We start from the raw sequence: 24,440 nt of genomic DNA on the forward strand, positions 1-24,440 counted from the left end.
TTTTTCAACGAAATTTACAAAATTTATTTTTTTAGGGACTTATCCATGTTTGAAGCAACTTTGGGAGTCCTATCTTTTGGGAAACCCCCAAAAGTTATGCCATTTTAAAAACCGCAACCCCTGACATATTGAAAACTACAGTCAGGTAGTTTATTAACCCTTCAGGTGATTTTCAGGAATTAATGCAAAGTGGCATGACAGAAATGAAAATGTGTATTTTTACCACCTAAATGCCACTAACTTCTGAACAGGTTACAACAGCCGGCAGACTCTAAGGCCGCTATTTGGTCGTGAATTGCCATGGCAGACAGTAGGACCACACAATCATGATCTGAGGGCACAAATTGGGATAAAGAGGAAGCCTCCACACTCTGTTAACCATTTATATGATGTAGTCACTATTGACAGCAGCATCTAAGGGGTTAAAGAGATTTGGATGGTGAAAACACTGATCGTGGCTGATGCAGCAAGTTGTCAGCTATAGTGTATAGCCAACAGTTGCTGGATTGTCATCTGTATGGGGATGCTAGTCTCTTATATCTCAGGTCAGTTAAAAGACGTATTGGCGGTCATTAAGGGGCTAGGGGTAAAACATACGGATTGAGAAGGGGTAGTCCGTGTAGTAGACTACCACTTTAAGGCATAGTTCACGTCACTTTTTTTGTGTACTTGAAGTATACATTTGTACTGCAAAATCACGTACATGAATGGATACGTGAATACGACATGTATTTCCATAGAGTTCAATAGTAAAAAACTTTTGTCAAATTGGTATCAGTTTATCATTTTTTCAGTTTGGGTAAAACTCTTGTACATATCTGATTCAATCTGAGTTTTTACAGTATGCAAAAACACAATCTGCAGCACTTTTTCATCTTTAAAAAAAAATGAATGAGAAAACAGAACTTTTTATAACATTGCAGTCTTTAAAAGACGGTTGCAACATACTGTCATCCGTTTGCATTAATTTTTTAAATTTTCATGGTTTTTTTTTCCAAAAAACAAGCCACATGATCTCTTGAAACTTTTTTTTTAAAGCACATCCATTTGCATTGGTTTTACAACAGATCAGGTTTTTATATTTCCTTTTCCAAATAGTTTTATTAAAGGATTTTCAACAATAATAGGGGGGAGAGATAACGAGGAGGGAAAGGGAGAGGAGGGAAGGGAGGGGGGGGGGTAAAAAAAAAGGACCAAGTGGTCCTATTAAACTTCTGGTATGATGACAGTTTGTGGATCAATCAGTAAAATTTTTGCATTCATGTATATAAATATAGTAACTACATAAAGCAATATTCAGCAGTTTGCATCAGACAACATGAAAAGAACGAGGATATTGTATATCTTTAACTCGAAGGAAATAAGGTGATCCATCTATACCATTTACTTGTAAATTTGTCAAAATTATTGTTGACTGTAGCCATTTTTAGTTCAAAGGACTTGTGGAGTATAATTCTCTCCCTGATGTCTTGAATTTTTGGAGGATCAGGTCTCTTCCAATGGAAGGCGATAGAGCATTTGGTGATTAGAAGTATATGGATGATCAGGTAAATGGCTGAATGGTTTGGGGAGAAGTGAATTAATAAGGAGGGATACGTCTCTCCAAAGGGGTTTAATTAATGGACAGTACCAGAGCATGTGCAGAAGGTTTCCATAATGTCCGCAGCCTCTCCAGCATAGTGAGGAGTTTTCTGGATTCATTTTGGATAGTTTAGCTGAGGTATAGTACCAGCGAGATAGGATCTTGTGGTGGGTTTCCTGGAGGGACATTGATATGGTGGTGGACATGGAGATAGAGCAGGCATGTTCCCAATCTAATATGCTTGGGATTAAGTGGAGTTCCTGTTCCCATTTCAGTATGTTGCTAGTTTTAACTAACTCATGGTTTTTGTTAATCCACATGTAGATGTAGGGGATGCGCCAGAAGATTTTGTGGTTTCTGTTATTAAGCATGTTAATGGCGGGCTCTGATAATTTCGGTTTCTTTTTCATAAATTTTTCTATAAGATTTTTTAAGATTATGTATTCATAAAACGAGGAAGAGGGGACATTGAATTTTTCTTTTAATACACTAAAAGGAGTATTAGAGTGTTCTCCGTGGAGGTCCTTAAGTTTCTTTATGCCATAGTCTGCCCACATAGGAGCCACTTCTTGGTCAAAAAGGTATGCGATAATGGGGATCTGAGTGTATCATTATTGTTAGAGCCTCTTTTTGTTTTGGCGAGTAATTTCCATGCATCTAGTGTGGCACGGAAAATGGGGTGTGAGGGAAAAAGATCCTTTTTTAGCAGAATGGATTCCAGTATGAGACGAAATGGTGGATAATTATTATTCAGGATGCACTCAAGTTCGTACCATGATGGAGGGTCAGGGATTGGCCACCAATAAATGGTTTGTTTAACCCCTTCCTGACATAAGACGTACTATCCCGTCCATTGGACCCGGGCCCCTATGCCCATGGACGGGATAGTACGTCTCAGCGATATGCAGCGCCCTCGTGGTGAGCGCCGCTGATCGCGGCCAGGTGTCAGCTAATTATCACAGCAGACACCCGGCACAATGTGTCAGGGGTGGTCACGGACCCCCCCGACACGTTAATCCCTTGCACACCGCGATCAAACATGATCGCGGTGTACCGGGGTTAAAGGGAAGCATCGGCAGGGAGGGGGCTCCCTCCGTGCTTCCCTGAGCCCCCCACAGCAGCGCAATGTGCAGCGCTGCTGTGGGGGGGGGGCTCCATCCCTGCAGGCCCCCGAATCCAAGATGGTGACGGGGACCTTCGGGGGCCTGCAGGGAGCCGCCTTACTCAGTGCCTGCAAAGCGCAGGCATGAGGAAGTCTGCAGCAGCGCCTGTGACAGATCGCTGATCTGTCACAGTGATCTGTGATGTGACAGATCAGCGATCTGTCACAGGACAGTGATGTCCCACCTGGGACTATGTAATAAAGTTAAAAAAAAGTGCTAAAATAATTAAAAAGAAATCGCCAAATAAATTAGGAAAAAAAAAAAATTCCCCCAATAAATCCATTTTTTGGAAATAAAAAAAAAACCCAATAAAAGTACACATATTAGGTATTGCCGCGTCCATAATGACCTGCCCTATAAAACTGTCCCATTAGTTAACCCCTTTAGCGAACCCCTTAAAAAATAAAAATAAAAAACGAAGCAAAAAATAATGATTTATTATCATACCGCCAAACAAAAAGTGCAATAACGCGCGATCAAAAAGACGCATAGAAATATCCATGGTATCGCTGAAAACGTCATCTTGTCCCGCAAAAAACGAGCTGCCATACAGCATCATCAGCTAAAAAATAAAAAAGTTATAGCTCGCAGAATAAAGCGATGCAAAAATAATTATTTTTTATAGAAAATAGTTTTCATTGCATAAAACCGACAAAACATAAAAAAAGACCTAAATGAGGTATCACTGTAACCATACTGACCCGAAGAATAAAATCGCTTTATCAATTTTACCACACACGGAACGGTGTAAACGCAACCCCCCAAAAGAAATTCATGAAACGCTGGTTTTTGTTCATTCTGCATCACAAAAATTGGAATAAAAAGCGATCAAAAAATGTCACGTGCCCAAAAATGGAACCAATAAAAACGTCAACTTGTCCCACAAAAAATAAGACCTCACATGACTCGGTGGGTCAAAATACGGAAAAATTATAGCTCTCAATATGTGGTGATGCAAAAACTATTTTTGCAATAAAAAGCGTCTTTTAGCGTATGACAGCTGCCAAACATAAAAACCCGCCATAAATAGTAAATCAAACCCCCCTTTATCACCCTCTTAGTAAGGGAAAAAATAATAAAATTAAAAGAAAATGTATTTATTTCCATTTTCCCATTTGGGCTAGGGTTAGGGCTAGGGTTAGGGCTAGGTCTAGGGATAGGGCTAGGGTTAGGGCTAGGGTTAGGGCTGAGATTAGGGTTAGGGGTGTGTTGGGGTTAGGGTTGGAGTTAGAATTGGGGGCTTTTCACTGTTTGGGCACATCAGGTGCTCTCCAAATGCAACATGGCGTCTGATCTCAATTCCAGCCAATTCTGAGTTGAAAAAGTCAAATGGTGCTCCTTCCCTTCCAAGCTCTGCCATGCGCCCAAACAGTGTTTTACCCCCACATGTAGGGTATCAGCCTACTCAGGACAAATTGCAAAACAACTTTTGGGGTCCAATTTCTCCTGTTACCCCTAGGAAAATAAAAAATTGGGGGCAAAAATATCATTTTTGTGGAAAAAAAAGTTTTTTTTATTTTCACGCCCGGGCGTTATAAACTTCTGTGAAGCACTTGGGGGTTCAAAGTGCTCACCACACATCTAGATAAGTTCCGTGGGGGGTCTAGTGTCCAAAATGGGGTCACTTGTGGGGAGTTTCAATAGTTTAGGTACATCAAGGGCTCTCCAAACGCAACATGACACCCGCAGACCATTCAATCAAAGTCTGTATTCCAAAACGTCACTTCCGAGCCCCGACGTGTGCCCATACAATAGTTTTCTCCCACATATGGGGTATCAGTGTACTCAGGACAAATTGGACAACAACTTTTGGGGTCCAATTTCTCCTGTTACCCTTGGGAAAATAAAAAAATTGGGGAATTGATCATGTTTGTCGAAAAAATATGATTTTTTTTATTTTCATGCCCGGGCATTATAAACTTCTGTGAAGCCCTTGGGGGTTCAAAGTGCTCACCACTCATCTAGATAAGTTCCTTAGGGGGTCTAGTTTCCAAAATGGGGTCATTTGTGGGGGGTTGCCACTGTTTAGGTACATTAGGGGCTCTCCAAAGGCAACATGACACCCGCAGACCATTCCATCGAAGTCTGCATTCCAAAATGTCACTACTTCCCTTCCGAGCCCCGACATGTGCCCATACAGTAGTTTTCTCCCACATGTGGGGTATCAGCGTACTCAGGACAAACTGGACAACAACTTTTGGGGTCCAATTTCTCCTGGTACCCTTGGGAAAATAAAAAAATTGGTGACTAAAAGATCATGTTTGTGGAAGAAATGCAAACTTTTTTATTTTCACGCCCGGGCGTTATAAACTTCTGTGAAGCACTGGAGGGGTCAAAGTGCTCACCACACATCTAGATATGTTCCTTGGGGGGTCTAGTTTCCAAAATGGTGTCATTTTTGGGGGGTTTCCACTGTTTTGGTACATCAGGGGCTTTCCAAACGCGACATGGTGTCAGATCTCAATTCCAGCCAAAAATGTCAAATGGCGCTGCTTCCCTTCCGAGCTCTGCCACGTGCCCAAATAGTGATTTACCCCCACATGTGGGGTATCATCGTACTCAGGACAAATTGCACAATAACTTTTAGGTTCCTGTTACCCTTGGGAAAATAAAAATTGGGGGTGAAAAGATAATTTTTTTGGAAAAAATGTGATTTTTTAATTGTACCACTGTACGTTATACACTTCTGTGAAGCCCTCGTGGGTTCAAAGTTCTCACCACATAACTAGATAAGTTCCTTGGGGGGTCTAGTTTCCAAAATGGGGTCACTTGTGGGGGGTTTCCACTATTTAGGTACATCAGGGGCTCTCCAAGCGTGACATGGCGTCCGATCTGAATTCCAGCCAATTTTGCATTGAAAAAGTCAAACGGCACTCCTTCCCTTCTGAGCTCTGCCATGCGCCGAAACAGTGGTTCCCCCCACATATCAGGTATCAACATACTCAGGACAAATTGCACAATAACTTTTGCAGTCCAATTTCTCCTGTTACCCTTGGTAAAATAAAAAAATTGAACCTGAAGTATTTTTTTTGTGAAAAAAAGTTAGATGTTCATTTTTTTTTAAATATTCAAAAAATTCCTGTGACGCACCTAAAGGGTTAATAAACTTCTTGAATGTGGTTTTGAGCACCTTAAGGGGTGGTTTTTAGAATGGTGTCACTTTTGGGTATTTTCTATCATGTAGACCCCTCAAAGTGGCTTCAAATGTGATGTGGTCCGTAAAAATAAAATGGTGTTGCAAAAATGAGAAATCGCTGGTCAATTTTTAACCCTTATAACTTCCTAACAAAAAAAAATTTTGGTTCAAAAATTGTGCTGATGTAAAGTAACCATGTGGGAAATGTTACTTATCAAGTTTTTTGTGTGCCGTATCTCTGTGATTTAAGGGCATAAAAGTTTAAAGTTGGAAAATTGCGAAATTTTCAAAATTTTCGCCAAATTTCCATTTTTTTCACAAATAAATGCAAGTTATTTGAATGAAATTTTACCACTAACATGAAGTACAATATGTCACGAGAAAACAATGTCAGAATCACCGGGATCCATGGAAGCGTTTCAGAGTTATTACCTCATAAAGGGACAGTGGTCAGAATTGTAAAAATTGGCCCGGTCATGAACGTGCAAACCACCCTTGGGGTGAAGGGGTTAATTAAAAATGAGGAGTAATATGCCGATATATTTGGCAGGTCAGCTCCACTGAATCTCCTGTTACTGTAGAGGATGTTTGTAGCGACCCTTGCCTTCTTACCTCCCCATATGAAGTTGTTGGTTCTGATTTGTAAGCTTGTTAAGAAAGAAGTAGAGATAGGCAGGGGTAGCGACCTAAAAACATATAGTATTTTGGGGAGGATATATGCCTTGAAAGTGATGATTTTGCCCCACCACAACAGGCTTTTTTCACCGTAGGTATGCATATCATCGGAGATAGTTTTATTGAGGGAATTCATGTTAAGTGGAATCAGGGAAGCAATACCCCAGGTAGGTAATATGCTCAAACGTCCAGCTCCAGGGGGATAGATGTTTGATTTTTTCGATTTGGGTGTCGTCTAGATTTAAGGGAAGTATTTTGGATTTTAGTTAGTTTACTTTAAAGTAGGACACTTTAGAAAATTTAGACAGCAGGTCTTGGATTTTTTGTGATGGACTTGGCTGGTTTCGATATAGTTAATATTATGTCGTCAGCTTATAAGCTGACTTTGTCTTTACGTCCAGCTTTTATACCCTGTATATCGGGATCCTCACTAATTAGTTGAGCTAGGGGTTCCATGGCTAGGACGAATAGGAGAGGGGATAATGGGCAGCCCTGTCTCATGCCGTTTGCAATTTGAAAGGGTTGTGATACGTGGTTGTTCACATAGATTTTTGCCGAGGGGTTAGCATAGAGAGCTTGTGATAAATTCTGGGTGGAAACCGAATTTTTTGAGGGTGGCGATTAGATATTTCCAGTTTAGGCGGCGAAGGCTTTTTCAGCATCGAGCGAGATTGTTGCTTTAGTTTTCCTTGAATTGATGAATTTGATTAGATTAATCAGCCTTCTTGAGGTTTTTATATTTCCAATATAAAAATGCCATTTGCCCCTTCTTTTATGTATTCATCTCTTTATGGGTCTGCAGCAGCCTCGAGCTCTTTAAGTGGTTGTATGCACACAACCAAATCAGGTGAGCACATTTTGTGCATTTCTATTTAATTTGTTACCCAGATAAGACCCTATTTGCTCTTGGTAGGTGTAAGGAGATAAGGAGATAGACCGGACCGTGGGTACCTGCATGCCGGGTCCGGAACTGGGAAGGCTGCATCCTCTGTTCCCAGGGGGAAGCCTGGGTGAGGAGGACCTTCCCCTGCTGCAGGGGGGAAGGAGGAGAGAGACGGAGCTTCCTGCTGACAGGAGGGGGCGGGGAGAGCCAAAAAATGGTGCGCAGTAGCAGAGGCATAAAAGGAAACGCGTGAAGTGGGGCAGTCTGGCGCCAGCAGGGAGCAGCGCAGAGAGCAGCGTGTAGAGCCATGAGTAGTGTTGAGCATTCCGATACCGCAAGTATCGGGTATCGGCCGATACTTGCTGTATCGGAATTCCGATACAGACTTCCGATATTTTTTCAATATCGGAAGTCGGCATCGGAATCGGAAGTTCAAAGTTGATTGACAGCCTGACGTCATCATGATGCGCGGTGTGTGCGCATCATGATGCGCCGTCATTTCGGGCCTTCCGGGGGTCTCTGCCGGCCTGCCGGGGGGCTGTGTGGACTGCCCGGGGTCTGTACCGGCCTGCCGGGGGGCTGTGCCGGCCTGCCGGGGGGCTGTGTGGACTGCCCGGGGTCTGTACCGGCCTGCCGGGGGGCTGTGCCGGCCTGCCGGTGGTCTGTGCACCCTGTGGGGGTCTGTACCGGCCTGCCGGGGGGCTGTGCCGGCCTGCCGGGGGGCTGTGCCGGCCTGCCGGGGGGCTGTGCTGATGTCCGGGGGTCTGTGCAAGCATCGTCCGATGGGACTATAAGTCCCATCTGGCGATGCCTGCTACCATGACAGTGATTGACACATTAGCCAATGATGGGACAGTAGTAGTCCCATCATCCGGCTAATGTGTTAAATGTTAAAAAAAAAAAAAAAAAAAAAAAAAAAATACTACATACATACTACATGCATGCTACATACATACTACATGCTACATTCATACTACATATATACTACATGCATGCTACATACATACTGCATGCTACATACATACTACATACATACCACATATATACTACATACATAATGCATGTTACATACATACTACATACATACTACATGCATGCTACATACATAACATATATACTACATGCATGCTACATACATACTACATACATGCTACATACATACTATATACATACTACATATATACTACATGCTACATACATACTACATACTACATACATACTACATATATACTACATACATACTACATACATACTACATGCATGCTACATACATACTACATGCATGCTACATACATACTACATGCATGCTACATACATACTACATGCATGCTACATACATACTACATACATACTACATATATACTACATGCATGCTACATACATACTGCATGCTACATACATACTACATACATACCACATATATACTACATACATACTACATGCATACTACATACATACTACATGCATGCTACATACATACCACATATACTACATGCATGCTACATACATACTACATGCTACATACATACCACATACATACTACATACATACTACATGCATGCTACATACATACTACATGCTACATACATACTACATGCATGCTACATACATACTACATGCTACATACATACTACATACATACTACATACATACTACATACATACTACATGCATGCTACATGCATGCTACATACATACTACATGCTACATATATACTACATGCTACATACATACTACATGCATGCTACATACATACTACATACATACTACATGCATGCTACATACATACTACATGCTACATACATACCACATACATACTACATATATACTACATGCATGCTACATACATACTGCATGCTACATGCATGCTACATACATACTACATGCATACTACATGCTACATACATACCACATATATACTACATACATACTACATACAATACATTCATACAATACATACATAGACATACAGTACATATAACATAGAGTAACATACTTACCAATACTTGTCACATTGTTCCCCGAAGCCATTGTCTTTTAAAGGAATAAATATTAACATAACAAACCACAAAAATACTCACCCACAATCCGAAGCAGTCCACGAGTGTGTCCCACGACGATCTTGGGTAGAGAACTGCAGCATCAGCTGATGCCGCCGTTCTCTACGGGCTGCAGGAATCCAATGACGGAAGGTAGGTATCCTTCCGCACTGTATTCCTCCGCCACTTAAAAAAAAAAAAGTCCCTAGTCTCACTTTATGCCATTGCTGCGTGGGAAATTCCCACACAGCAATGGCATAAAGTGAGACTAGGGACTTTTTTTTTTTTAAGTGGCGGAGGAATACAGTGCGGAAGGATACCTACCCCTACCTTCCGTCATTGGATTCCTGCAGCCCGTAGAGAACGGTGGCATCAGCTGATGCTGCAGTTCTCTACCCAAGATCGTCGTGGGACACACTCGTGGACTGCTTCGGATCGTGGGTGAGTATTTTTGTGGTTTGTTATGTTAATATTTATTCCTTTAAAAGACAATGGCTTCGGGGAACAATGTGACAAGTATTGGTAAGTATGTTACTCTATGTTATATGTACTGTATGTCTATGTATGTATTGTATGAATGTATTGTATTTAGTATGTATGTAGTATATATGTGGTATGTATGTAGCATGTAGTATGTATGTAGTATGTATGTAGCATGCATGTAGCATGCAGTATGTATGTAGCATGCATGTAGTATATATGTAGTATGTATGTGGTATGTATGTAGCATGTAGTATGTATGTAGCATGCATGTAGTATGTATGTAGTATGTATGTAGCATGCATGTAGTATGTATGTAGCATGTAGTATATATGTAGCATGTAGTATGTATGTAGCATGCATGTAGTATATATGTAGTATGTATGTAGCATGTAGTATGTATGTAGTATGTATGTAGTATGTATGTGGTATGTATGTAGCATGCATGTAGCATGCATGTAGTATGTATGTAGTATATATGTAGTATGTATGTAGCATGCATGTAGTATATATGTAGTATGTATGTAGCATGCAGTATGTATGTAGCATGCATGTAGTATATATGTAGCATATATGTAGTATGTATGTAGCATGTAGTATATATGTAGTATGCATGTTGCATGCATGTAGTATATATGTAGTATGCATGTTGCATGCATGTAGTATACATGTAGTATGTATGTTGCATGTAGTATATATGTAGTATGAATGTAGCATGTATGTAGTATGAATGTAGCATGTATGTAGCATGTAATTTTTTTTTTTTTTTACATTCAACACATTAGCCGGATGATGGGACTACTACTGTCCCATCATTGGCTAATGTGTCAATCACTGTCATGGTAGCAGGGATCGCCCGATGGGACTTGTAGTCCCATCGGACGATGCCTGCACAGACCCCCGAAGCCTGCACAGACCACCGGCAGGCCGGCACAGCCCCCCGGCAGGCCGGCACAGCCCACCGGAGCCTGCACAGCCCCCCGGCAGGCCGGCACAGCCCACCGGAGCCTGCACAGCCCCCCCGGCAGGCCGGCACAGCCCCCCGGCAGGCCGGCACAGACCACCGGAGCCTGCACAGACCCCCTGGCAGGCCGGCACAGCCCCCCGAAAGGCCCGTACAGACCCCAGAGAGGCTGTACAAGGGAAAAACAGGGTTTTTCTTATTCCGATACCGGAAGTCCCATAGACTTGAATGGGACTTCCGGTATCGGAATCGGCGATACCGATACTTTTTTTTAAGATCGGCCGATCCATTCCGATCCGATACTTTGAAGTATCGGACGGTATCGCTCAACTCTAGCCATGAGCAGCGCACTCTGCTTCCCCCACCAGAGAGTACCGGTGTGGCGACGGGCCATATAGAAGGAGCCCCCGTCGCCAGCAGAGAGAGCTGTGATGGACAGAGCTGTGTCAGCAGAGCCTTGCACACAGAGCAGAGCTGAGCCGGGTGTTGCAGCAGCAAGAGAGAGAAGTGCTCCATCCGGGGAGCACCAGCCCCACACAGACCAGCGACCGCTGTCGCCCGCCGCCAACCGTGGGGACCAGAGAGAGAGACGGGCAGTGTGTGCCCGGTGACCGACATAAAGCCAGGAGCCAGACACTTCAGGATCGTGAGTACCGTGCATGTGCCACCTGAAAGAGACCGGTAGTGTGACCATAACCTACACCCTGACTGTGCTAGTAAATCTCAGGCCCCAGACACTTGTGACTTGACTTGGCCTTCGTATACCTGCGGAGCCACTCTGGGCTTGTACAGGACTGTGGCCCTTACCATTATTTAGCCACTACAGTATATGGACTAGGGACAGTGGAAGGTACTGGAGACCAACTACTGTCACCAGAAGATGGGGCATTGTCATTTACTTGGCCCCACCGGAAAGGACATCGCGCCGCTGTTGTCAGTGCCACCGCTGGAACCCTGAGGAGCTGCACCCTAGAAGACTACAGACTGATAAGTTTCACCTCTTTATCACTGAACTTTCGTTCGTCCCTGACCTACCCTGCTTCTCTCCCAGTTCTGCCCCATTCCTTATCACCCTACAATCCCTCACTCCCTGCGTGGAGTACATTCCCCTGTAAATAAACCTGTTAGCCCTTGCTCTGCCTGTGTCCCATCACTGCATCCCACATCCCTTTCAGACCCTTACATAGGTTATGACAGATATTCCACTTTTTCTAACTCAGTGCCAACCCTGAAATGGTAGTGGTGACACTTGTGCATCTCTGCAGCGGCCAAGAACTGGTGAACAACATGCAAGAGGTGCTACACATGGCTCCTAGTCAATACTTAGAAAAATAGGTTGCTCTTACAGTGCTCAGCATAAATGAGTACACCCCAACAGATTTGTCAGAAAACCTTTGGTTTCCTTTCAGAATCAACAATTTCTATGGGATACCATATTACAAAATACTGCCACTGATTGCAAACAAAATTTGTTATTTTGCACATCCAAAAAACTAATTTGTCCTCACGAATTCAATTCAAGACCATGTTATAAAAATAGGTACACCCCAATGAAAGTCTTAGGAGTAAAACTAAAGTTTAGACTACATAATTCTAATTAACAAGAGTTCAACCACAGCTAAATCTAATTATTCGTTAAACAGAACTTGAGCATACAACTAACTATAAGAAGGCGTTACTTAACAAAGAAACCCCTTCCCATTTCAAGCTTGCAACAGTACAAAACAATCACTGACCTCAGGGAGACCAGTCAAAGAAAACACTGCGGCAGCCGGTAGAGGCGCTCAATCAGTGAAATCCTAGGTGCATTGCTCCCTGGGAAATACGAATATGCAAATAAAGTCCGTGGAGCCTCATTTAAGAGTCTCAAACACGGGACTAGCCATGTTGGAGGCAGCAAGAGACTTTGCCATCCGCACAGCAGGGGAAAAGGTGGCGTTACTGAACCCCACAGACACAGGAGCGAGTGTTTCTATCTGTGTGGACGGCACTTCCAAGCTACAACTGGCTGTGTTGTAGCCCAGGATGAAGCATGGAGTTGGCTGAGGCCAACTTGCAGCACGTTTTATAGAGGTTGTAGACTACTACTGATTGTAACCATGCTCCACTTAGGCCTCTGGCTCCACTGTCTCTAGTATTTCCCCTGGCCTCCAACCCCGCCAGTGACAGCTCTGAAGTGGCGTCAGCACAATCCACACTTGTTCCTGTGTTACTTGGCCTCAGTCCCGTCAGTTGATCCCCTGATGTGTGTCCGGCAAGGTCTCCTGCTCTGTCCTCATTCACACTACTAGTAATGGGAATGTGGACAGAGCAGGAGACCTTTACGGACACACATCAGGGGATCAACTGACGTGACTGAGGCCAAGTAACACAGGAACAAGTGTGGATTGTGCTGACGCCACTTCAGAGCTGTCACTGGTGGGGTTGGAGGCCAGGGGAGATACTAGAGACAGTGGAGCCAGAGGCCTAAGTGGAGCAGGGTTAAAAATCAGTTGTAGTTTGAATGTGGATGGAGCAGGAGACTTTGCCGTCCACACAGCAGGGGAGCAGCTGGCATTACTGAACCCCACTAACACAGGAGCGAGTGTTTCTATCTGTGCGGACGGCACTTCCAGGCTACAACTGGCTGTGTTGTAGCCCAGAATCAACGCTCCGAGCAGGCTGAGGCCTACTTGGAGCGAGGAGAAAAAGCGTTGTAGTGTGAGTTTGGAGGCAGCTGGAGACTTTGCCGTCCACACAGCAGGGGAACAGCTGGCGTTACTGAACCCCACTAACACAGGAGCGAGTGTTTCTATCTGTGCGGACGGCACTTCCAGGCTACAACTGGCTGTGTTGTAGCCCAGGATGAAGCATGCAGCAGGCGGAGGACAACTTGCAGCTGGTTTTATAGAGGTTGTAGACTACTACTGATTGTCACCGTGCTCCACTATGGCCTCCGGCTCCACTGTCTCTAGTATTTCCCCTGGCCAACAACCCCGCCAGTTACAGCTGTGAAGTGGCGTCTGCACAATCCACACTTGTTCCTGTGTAACTGTGGCTCAGTCCCATCTGTTGATCCCCTGATGTGTGTCTGGCAAGCTCTCCTGCTCAGTCCTCATTCACACTACTAGTAATGTGAATGTGGACAGAGCAGGAGACCTTGCCGGACACACATCAGGGGATCAACTGACGGGAATGAGCCACAGTAACTCCACCAGCCTGAATGACAGCATTTCAAGGGCCAGTAGTTTGGCAATGCCAGCATTCAGAGCCTGTGCTCGGGGATGGTTTGCCGAGTATGGCCGCCTTTTCTCCCATGCCTGTGCTACCGATGGCTGCCGAGTGGCCTGGGAGTGTGAGGATGACTTGGAATGTGGTGCTGTGGGTGGAATGTCACAGGGTCTCCGGACAACAGTGCCAGAGGTTCTTCCTTGGCGATCCTGTGAGGAAGCCGAACCAGCTGTGTGTGAGCTGGAGGAAGAGGCCCCAACACGAGATGAAGAGGTGGTAGGTGGTGCTGTACGTTGGCCTACGTCTTCAGTGTGTCTGTGTAACCACCTTGTGCTTGGTCCGCACATGTTTCCACATATTAGTGGTATTGAAGTTGCTGACATTTTTCCCTCTTTTGACTCTCTGATGACACAGCTTGTATTTGACAAAGCAAATGTCATCTGCAACTGTGTCATAAAAGGAAAATGCACTGCAAGCCTTGGGAGCGCCCTTTTTGCCTTTTGAAAGTGGAATGCTCCTAACGGGTGCCGAAGTGGAGGCTACAGGCAACCAAGTCTGCCCCCTCCCTCTCCCTCCGGTTTTGGCTGTTCGGGGAATCTCTTCCTCAGAGCTGCTTCCACCACCTTCCTGTTCCTCACGCCATGATGGGTCAAGGACCTCATCATCTACACTCCCCTCTTCAAACACCTGCTTCTCCTGGGTTGTCTCGCCAGAACCGTATGCACCAGAAAGTGGTAACTGAGTCTCGTCATCATCTGATGCGTACTGAGGTGTGCTGACCATAGGCACTGGCCCACCCGCCTCTTCAGATTCAGAGGGACAAAGAAGTTGCGCATCACTGCATGCTCCCTCTTCTTCACATTCTGGAATGCTGCTTGGCTGGCCCCCTCTTTCCAAACCAACAGATTCCGAGAACAGAAGTAGAGACTGTGATGGCTCCTGTCCAGGGGTCTCTGACTGCCTGGGCACTTTGGCAGGTGGTGAAGAGACAGATGGTTGCTCTTCGGTGCTCTGGCCCTGAGAGGATGTGGAAGTAATTGAAGTCGATGCGTTAGCTGCCATCCATCCGACAACGGCTTCAATTTGTTCCTCCCGCAGCAGTGGGGTACAGTGAGGTCCTACAAAGCTGCGCATAAATGACTGTTGCCTGCTAAAACTGGGGGATGCTGACTCACTGGTGCCAACAGCAAGCACAGAATCCCCACGTCCTCTCCCTGCAGAATCCCCACATCCTCTCCCTGCAGAATACCCACGTCCTCTCCCTGCTGAAACTCCACGCCCACGGCCAAGTGCATTACTCCCTGTCTTCTTCATCTTGCTAGACTGAGAAAGATAGGCAGAAAAGTACAAAGGGGGACCTTAGTGTGCTTATTCCTGAACAGCTGGTTACAGGTATAAGAAACACTAATTTTATGAAGTGTGTGTGTCGCCTACACTTTAATGGGAGCTAATGTGGCCCACACAACTTTCAAATGTTGTGTTTGGTGAACTTTGTTGTTTTTTTTGGGGGAAAAGAACTAAAAGGATGTGACCAAAGATTTGAAAGTCAGAGTATCACCAACTTTCTGGAGCTATTACAATGCAGGCAGGTAACCTACAATGCAAAAGAAGAGGCTCCAAAAAAATTGGGTAATACTAATCTGGCTGCAGCTGAAGGGCACAAGCCAGAAAAAAGGCTCCTCTATCTACTCCTATATAGTGTTTGCAACCAACCAATGTAGATGGATATGGATGGATGCACACTAATAGGAGAAGAAAAAATGAGCTGCAATTAAACAAATATATGTGTGAGGCAGTGACGCTCGCTGAGCAGCCTACAACCAGACGTAGCTGCAGGACACATTACTCAGCGTGAGCTGCACTCACACACAGTCAGAGACCTCTCAGACAGCCGTGGACAGTGCAGCTAAGTGGGCACTAGCACTGACAGGCTGCAGAAAGGCTCCGCTGTGTACTCCTAGAGTGTTTGCAACCACCATATATGGATACGGATGGATGCACACTAATAGGAGAAAAAATGAGCTGCCATAAAAGAAAAATGTGTGAGGCAGTGACACGCTGATCGGCCTACAACCAGACGTAGCTGCAGGACACACTACTCAGTGTGAGCTGCACTCACACGCAGTCAGAGACCTCTCAGACAGCCGTGAACAGTGCAGCTAAGTGGGCACTAGCACTGAAAGGCTGCAGAAAGGCTCCGCTGTCTACTACTAGTGTTTGCAACCAACGTATATGGATATGGATGGAAGCACACTAGATAGAATTTTTTAAAAATAAGCAGCTCAAAAAGAAAAATATGTATGAGGCAGCAGTGAGGCACACTGGGCGGCCTACAACCAGACATGGCTGCAGGACCCACTCCACAGCGTGAGCTGCACTCACACAGCCCTTGCAGACAGCTGTGAACACTGCTGCTAGGGAAAAGCAAGCTACAGTGGTGGTTTATGTAGCCTGGGTAAAGCACAATATTGTTTTGAGAATCGCTATTTCTAACTGTCCCTCACAGTCTTCAACAGCATCCTGTCCCTAACTTAATTCACAGCAGAGTGACCAGAAGTGGCGGTGGCAGTAGCTTTTATAGTGCATCATGACATCATTTCAGCAGCCAATCACAGCCATGCCAATAGTTAACTTGCCTACATGCCTAACAGGATGTGCTCACACTTCTGAGGAATCCCATTGGCTGAATCAAAGCGAGCGGGCTGATAGCATTATGGGAACTTCTGATTCCGGTATCCGATATGAAAAAAGTATCGGAAGTCAGTATCGGAATTCCGATACAGCTAATATCGGCCGATACCCGATACTTGCGGTATCGGAAAGCTCAACACTACTAGCAATGCAACGCTGACCCTTGGCTGAGTCCTTCCCTGGAGGAAGATCTGGCTAGTCCCATGTTTGAGACTCTTAAATGAGGCTCCACGGACTTTATTTGCATATTTGTTTTTCCCAGGGAGCAATGCACCTAGGATTTCACTTTGCCGGCTGCCGCAGTGTTTTCTTTGACTGGTCTCCCTGAGGTCAGTGATTGTTTCGTGATGTTGGTCTACTAAGCATTGCTCCCACCTAGCCAGAATCCTACTCCACACTGATGAGGGGCAACACCCCGAAACAGCTGTCTGTGGATGGATACCTGGCCTTGGTATTTCCCTTGTCATATCTGTAAACTCATAAAGAGCCGGATATTGACTTAAAGGGCCACTTAATATGATGGTAATGGTGGTTTCCGAAAGGAGCCACTCCTTGGCTGGGTCCTTCCCTGGAGGAAGATCTGGCTAGTCCCATGTTTGAGACTCTTAAATGAGGCTCCACGAACTTTATTTGCAAGTTTGCAACAGTGGAAGAGAATTGTCTCAAGACATGAGAGAGAAAGGTGAAAGCTACAAGAATATCAGCTTTAATTTTCAGTCAGAACAATGTAGCAAAAGTGATTAAAAAAAATTAACAAAGAATGAACTGCAACCATCTCACAGAGACATCCAGGCTGGATACACCTAAATAAAATAGGAATGGTGATAGTTTTCTTGCATAAGGTGTCTTGCATTGAATCCTGCTGCAATGACCCGGGTACTGTGTTCATCAGACATCAACACAATTTCTATCCGCTCCTGTCAGTGGCTGTAAACACAGAGAAACTTGTAAATAACTCATGAAAGAATAAAGTTACATTAAAACCAAGCACACCATTGTTTTTCTTGTGAAATTCTCAATAAGTTTGATGTGTCGCTTGACCCTTTTCCCATTGAAAAATAAAGTTGGATCCAAAATGGCCAACTTTAAAATGGCTGCCATGGTCACCACCCATCTTGAAAAGCTTTCCCCCTCCCATATACTAATGTGCCACAAACAGAGAGTTGATATCACCAACCATACCCATTTTATTTAGGTGTATCTATATAAATGGCCCACCCTGTATTTTTCAACCTTGCTTTTATGTTATGGGTTTAAAAAATATTGTATAATACCTCAATCTTGTCAAAATTTTGGAAATTGTTCTTGTGTTCAGTAAGATATTGATTAAAACTTTACTTTTCAAAAGGGTTGTATACATTTATAATAAGCACTATATATGTAGTAATAGATAATTATGCACAACATATGAAAACACATTTGGTGTAAAGCAGTTTACAGTGCTTTCTTGTCAGCGTCATTTTGGTGCCCAAGTCAAGGATTTTAGAACATCAAAAAGCTCCACCACAGACCTAACTTCTGTATGTAATGGTTGTCTAGTGGTCAATTGCTATTTTTACTGTTGTGTTATTGGCAAAATTGACAACATGTTCATACATTGACTAGGTAAAGTCTGTGAATCTGTTGCTTTTAAGTAAGACGTATCTGTAAAATGTTCAAGGAAAGTTGATTTAATACAATTTAAGGGCAGTCCCATTACACTCATCCACTAAAAGTGCAAAACAGGAATAAAAATAGAGGAGACAGATAGCACGCGGACTATATTCAGTCCCTTTTTGACATTTCCTTAGGTTCAGAAGGATCAATAATGCATAAGAGAAATTACTTGAATTGATTGACAGGATATGTGGTAGAGACTATTCTGAAACAGTTATCTCCAAAGCCATTACTAAGTTGTTTAATCAGGATATCAACTCATTATTGCATTCAAGGAGGAAAAAAATAGAACAATAAAAGATAATTTTTTTCCTTCTTTTTTTTCCCTTCAAATATAGTTCCAAAGCGGATAATATTAATATCTGCCTAAGGTCACCAATGACCTACTAGCCGCCAAGGCCGAGCCACACTACTCTGCCCTCCTCCTCCTGGACCTTTCCTCTGCCTTTGACACAGTGGACCATTCCCTTTTACTACAGACCCTCTCATCTCTTGGTATCACAGACTTGGCCCTATCTTGGTTTGCGTCATACCTAACAGAACGGACATTCAGCGTCACCCACTCCCACACACCCTCCTGAACGCGCCCCCTATCTGTCGGAGTCCCGCAAAGTTCAATTCTAGGGCCCCTGCTCTTCTCCATTTACCCCTTCGGCCTTGGACAGCTCATAGAATCTCATGGCTTTCAGCATCACCTCTTCACCTCTATGCTGATGACACACAGATCTACATCTGTGGACCAGATATCATCTCCCTACTAAACAGAATCCCTCAATGTCTGTCTGCTAGTTCATCCTTCTTCTCTGCTAGATTTCTAAAACTTAATATGGACAAAACAGAATTAGAAGAAGAGCGGTCAGCTCTCAGCGGTGGATACAGAGATTAGACCAGGACAGCAACATTCACTCTGAAATGGAAATCATGCATACCACACAATGTGCTCTTCACTGAGAAGGTAATCACTCTAAGTGACACGGCACATAACATTGAGAAAGTCCAACAGGTGATACCATAGGCTCAGAGAGGACAATAATATTTAAATCCCTTCTTCAGGACTCATTCATTATAGTAGTCGGTATACTGATGAAGGTCGAGTTAGACCGAAACGTCTATTTTTACCACTGACTATTCAATAAAATTTCTACTAAATCAGCTAAACAAGTTGAGTGCCAGGTTTTACTTATTTGCACTATTGGTTTGGGATCCTACCTGAGCACCGCACCAGCTGTGCCACGTTTCTTTTTCTATACTCCATACATCTGTGACCTCGACTCCCGGTACTTAGCTGCACGAAACCTCCGATCCTCACAAGATCTCCTCCTGTACTCCCCTCTTATCGCCTCTTCACACAATCGCATAGAAGATTTCTCCCGCGCATCCCCCTTACTCTGGAACTCTCTACCACAACATATCAGACTCTCGCCAACCATGGAAACCTTCAAAAAGAACCTGAAGACGTACCTCTTTCGAAAAGCCTACAACCTGCAGTAATCACCGATCCACCAAACCACTGCATGATCAGCTCTACCCTCACCTACTGCATCCTCACCCATCCCTTGTAGTTTGTGAGCCCTCGCGGGCAGAGTCCTCTCTCATCCTGTACCAGTCATGACTTGTAATGATTAAGATTACTGTACTTGTATGTATTATATATACCCCTCCTCACATGTAAAGCGCCACGGAATAAATGGCGCTATAATAATAAGTAATGATAATAAATAATATCTGTAAATATTGGCATTTAATTGAAGCGGATGAGGATTTCACTAAACAGGTAAAACTCCTGCCACTTGTGTCAACTAGAAGGTGTAACACCTTGAGGGATAAACTTGTCACAGGTCGATATCAAAGTCACAAGTAAAATTGAATTAAGGATTTAAAACCAACACCAAAGTCATTCCATGTGTCATGACATAGCTGTCAAGTGACCTGGGACCTGGGGATTCTTTCCTGGCCCTAACATTAGGGGGCACTCTAGCTCATCCTGTTCCCCGGGATACTTCAGATGGTGAAGATACCAGGGCCTCCGCCCTTGCCTTATCTCCTAAGTTAGCCATTCATCTGTCAAGCGGGGTGCTACTATGCACCGTAGTACCCCAACCCGACAAACAGGGTAACAAACACAAGGGTAAACTGAAAACTCCACACACACAAAATATTCAATCATATATAACAGAGGAATCCACCAAGGTATGCAGAAAGGGGAAGAAAGCAAAACCGGAAAGGATAAGGAATTACCAAGCGTACAAACCAAACAGTTGCTTCTAACTCCTCCAGCACTCATTCTCAAACCTGCCTCTCTCCCTCCTATTGTCATGCAGCAAGTGCTAACTCTGACAAGGACTAGGTAGTAGAGCCCAGACTTTGTAGGGGAAAGGAGTGGCTAACCGAGCACAGCTGAACACAGGAATCTCCCCCAAAAATGGGATTCATGTATATCTGCCGACAAAGTGACAGAGCAATTGACATTAATAAAGCAGATGGAGTCATTTTGTGCTCTATCTGACCTCATTTTCAGCAGTGTCCATTTTTGAGTGGCGCACAAAAGCGGGATCCCCACCTCAAAAAGTCAGACACTGCTGAAAATTAGGTTAGACAGAGCATAAAGACTCTCTGCTTTATTAATATCAACTGATATGCCCGAATCCCGTTTTTAAGGGCATCAGAGTCCACTGACATGTGGCTAAAATATGATGTGAACATAGCCTTAGAAAAACATACAACATTGTTTCGTTGAGGAGCCAAAATGATAATTAAAATGGAAGTATTAGAATCATGTGGACTAAACGACAGAAATAACCTGTCATCCTTCCTGTAAGAGTAATAATATAACTCCTTCAGCATACTGATTTTATAGACTTAACTTATAGAATTTTTCATCTTTGTTTTAGCGTATGCTTTTTAATTCAATTGCATGTGATGCACTGAAAAGGATTTAAATGTAGTGATGCTCATCCTGTTGTGAAATATGAAGAAATTACCATGTTCACTGGGGTATAAAAAAAATAAAAAAAAGTTTTATTCTTACATCTATGTAGACAAACAACATTTCAAGCTTTTTGGTATTTGTCAAGTTCGAAATGTTGCTGGCCTGCCTTGATGGAAAAAGAAAAAATTTTTTGCATTTTTTGTAATCCTAGAAAATGCTGTCATTTCCTCATGATTTACAATGACTGTCAGCCAAATAATGTCTGTCCTCCCTGTGTTTATTCCTGTATTGCACTTCTTGATGAAATAAAGAAAAATAACTACTACTATTAGGTGAGTGACATGGGACTGCCTTTATCATGGATTACCATAGATCATATCTTTTTATCCCAGAGCACCAGCATGTTATATTGAGTTTGATCTTGCTTCTCTTTGGACTTTACATTTGGGGCCGAAAACAGGGAGTATTGCCCAGCATAATTTGCCATGGGAGCTAGGGGACTGCTGAATACCCCGTGCGTGTCATGATGGTGCTTCTGTGAAGACCAGACTGTGGCTGGGCTTCATAGAAGACGTCAATTTTAATTATATACAGCAATATAATCATGGATTCAAGACCTTAAAGGGAACTAAAAAACAATAAAAAAAATATTAAAAGAATTAAATATGAAGCACCACTATTTTCTACGATTAAAAATACATTTTAAAATTTTAAAAATTAACATATTTGGTATCTCTGAATCAAAATAACAAATATATTCACCCGATTGTTATAAACACCATAAAGCAAAAAGAATTGAAACGTCAGAATTGCTTTGCTTTTGGTCATGGGAGCCAAAAAATGTAATAAGAAGCAAATAAAATGCCATTTTTACCCTAAAGTTGTATCTATGAAAAGCTTGCCACACAACAAACAAGCCCTCATACGGTTCCTGGTCTTGGAAAATGGAGACAAACAAATTTTGTGTATCTTTACAAATTTCCCATTTTTTTTCACCTCTTAAAAAAAACTACGTGAGTTTGTCATCTCTAATTGTACTTACCTGGAAAATCATATCGCCAAGTCATTTCTACACCACTGTGAATGCCATAAAAACAAACCCCAAAAATCAATTGCAGGCTTTTTTTCACCACACTTGGAATTTATTTTACAGTTTCCCAGTACATTGAATGATAAAAAATGGTGTCAACCAAAACAACAACTCATCCTACAAAAAAATCCCTCTTATGAAAAAATTAAAAAGGAAGAAAGGGGAAGAGAAAGGGTAAAAAATGAAGGAGCAAAAAATAGAAAATTGCCCTGTTTGGAAGGTAATACAGATGATTATTGATTTTATCTTTTAACTTCTTTCTCTTTCATAGTATTAATAGCAACAAACGAAACCGAGAAATCGTAAGGATTACAGCAGAGAACCAGGCAATACACAAGAAGATTCTGGATAGCAAGCCATACTATGATCACAAGAAATGGGAATGCGAATGGAAGGTGATTTGATATATGTATTGAAATAGTGTTATAAATGGTGCTAACAGTACCTTTGGGAGATGCCCCCAATGACCTGGGAACATCATAGGAATCAGGTTCAGACCATGATGAATCATATTGGTACTGAACCGCACATATCAAGAGGCGTCTAGTAACTGCATCATTAGTGGTTTTGCTAAAATTAATCAGTATTTTCTGGGCCAGTGTCACTTGGTATGACGAGCTGCATACAACACCTTTCATATAACATCGTCCACACAAAACAACAAAAGCATCGCTTCCATCTGTTCGCTCTCTGATAAGCAGAGGATGAGATCTCTAATGAATACTCATGGGTGTCTTGTGTAGTGTTATTCTTTGAAGTCAAGAAATCTCATTGAATTGTTGGAATAATTCCTTAAATTGCTGGATTTGGAGTTAACTTGTAGCAAAGTTTCTCCTTAGATTAAGACTTAACTTACGAAGGTTGACTTCCATCGAATGTCAGAATTTTACTCCTCTTCTCAGCAGCAGATTATGAACATTTTGGGTGGAGTTATGTAATTTTCAAGGCAAAGTTCCCTGAATTATAAACATTTTGTATGGAGTCATTTGAATCAACACAATTTTGTTTTGGGCATAGTTTAGTGGCCAATGCAAAAAATTGTCTGTGTGTCCATTCTCCACTGGACACCAAATAGTGGTGGTTACTGATCATTATTAGGACTATTAGCATGTAATGATCTTAACTACAAGCATCTCTTGTCCCATCAACCAAATATTTGATTTGGATTGAGTTGATTTGAAGATTTTGATCCCAGCACAGCACATCATGATATACTGATTTAGTGTAATTATTTCATATGGCACCATATATGACCACTAGAATAATAGTTCTGTAGCTTCAAGGATGGACATAACACATATGAAACCTGTGTGGTTGCACATGAGCCCAACAAACTGGGGAGGAATTGTACCTTAGGACTGTCTCTTAGACTATATGATAGGGACAATATGAATGAATTGCATCTATAACTCCTATTTTCTAATAGTTAAAGAGACCAGTGATTAATTTTCTGGAGAGCTGTAAAGAAAGTCTGTCTGGTGAAATGTACAGTGTGATTAGACAGACAGGTTGCTTTGTTCTCCATTCATTTCATGGCTTCTCACAATCATCATAACTGTAGCAATATGTTATATGATGATGTGGCCTCTAGGGGGTCTCACTACGTTGATGTGTGTACTATAGAGTTTAAGAACTTGTTGGTTAGTTGTTGTTAGCAGGCATCTTGTAATGGAAGAATGCTTCACAAGTCTCATGTAATAAAAAGCCTGGAGATATCCAAGGAGTGTGATCCATGACAGGAAACAAATAACAGAACATGTTGGCAGCTGGGCACAGAAGTTGCAAATCCTCAAAGCTTGTGTGAGGCTGGGACTGTACAGAGGATCACAGCACTTGTAAGTACAGATTCTCTGACATTACTGCAAAATGGAGACTGGTCTGAAGCCCCCTCAGGGACTGGAAGTGACTTCATGTAATCTGTCCCAGACTTGAAGACATTGGAA

The 24,440-nt window shown here is 43.0% G+C and overlaps 1 protein-coding gene across 2 annotated transcripts in view; it reads left to right on the forward strand.

Moving 5' to 3' along the window:
• Positions 1-24,440, forward strand: part of CFAP97D1 (CFAP97 domain containing 1) — a 171,668-nt gene that overhangs the window by 138,886 nt on the left and 8,342 nt on the right. For both annotated transcript variants that reach the window (XM_073562904.1, XM_073562905.1), the window contains exon 4: positions 22,769-22,892. In XM_073562904.1, coding sequence (XP_073419005.1) covers positions 22,769-22,892 — 124 coding nt within the window. The remainder of the gene's footprint in view (positions 1-22,768; positions 22,893-24,440) is intronic.

Source organism: Dendrobates tinctorius, unplaced genomic scaffold, assembly GCF_039654945.1.
Source record: "Dendrobates tinctorius isolate UK_male_01 unplaced genomic scaffold, ASM3965494v1 ptg000370l, whole genome shotgun sequence".
Lineage (NCBI taxonomy): Eukaryota > Metazoa > Chordata > Amphibia > Anura > Dendrobatidae > Dendrobates > Dendrobates tinctorius.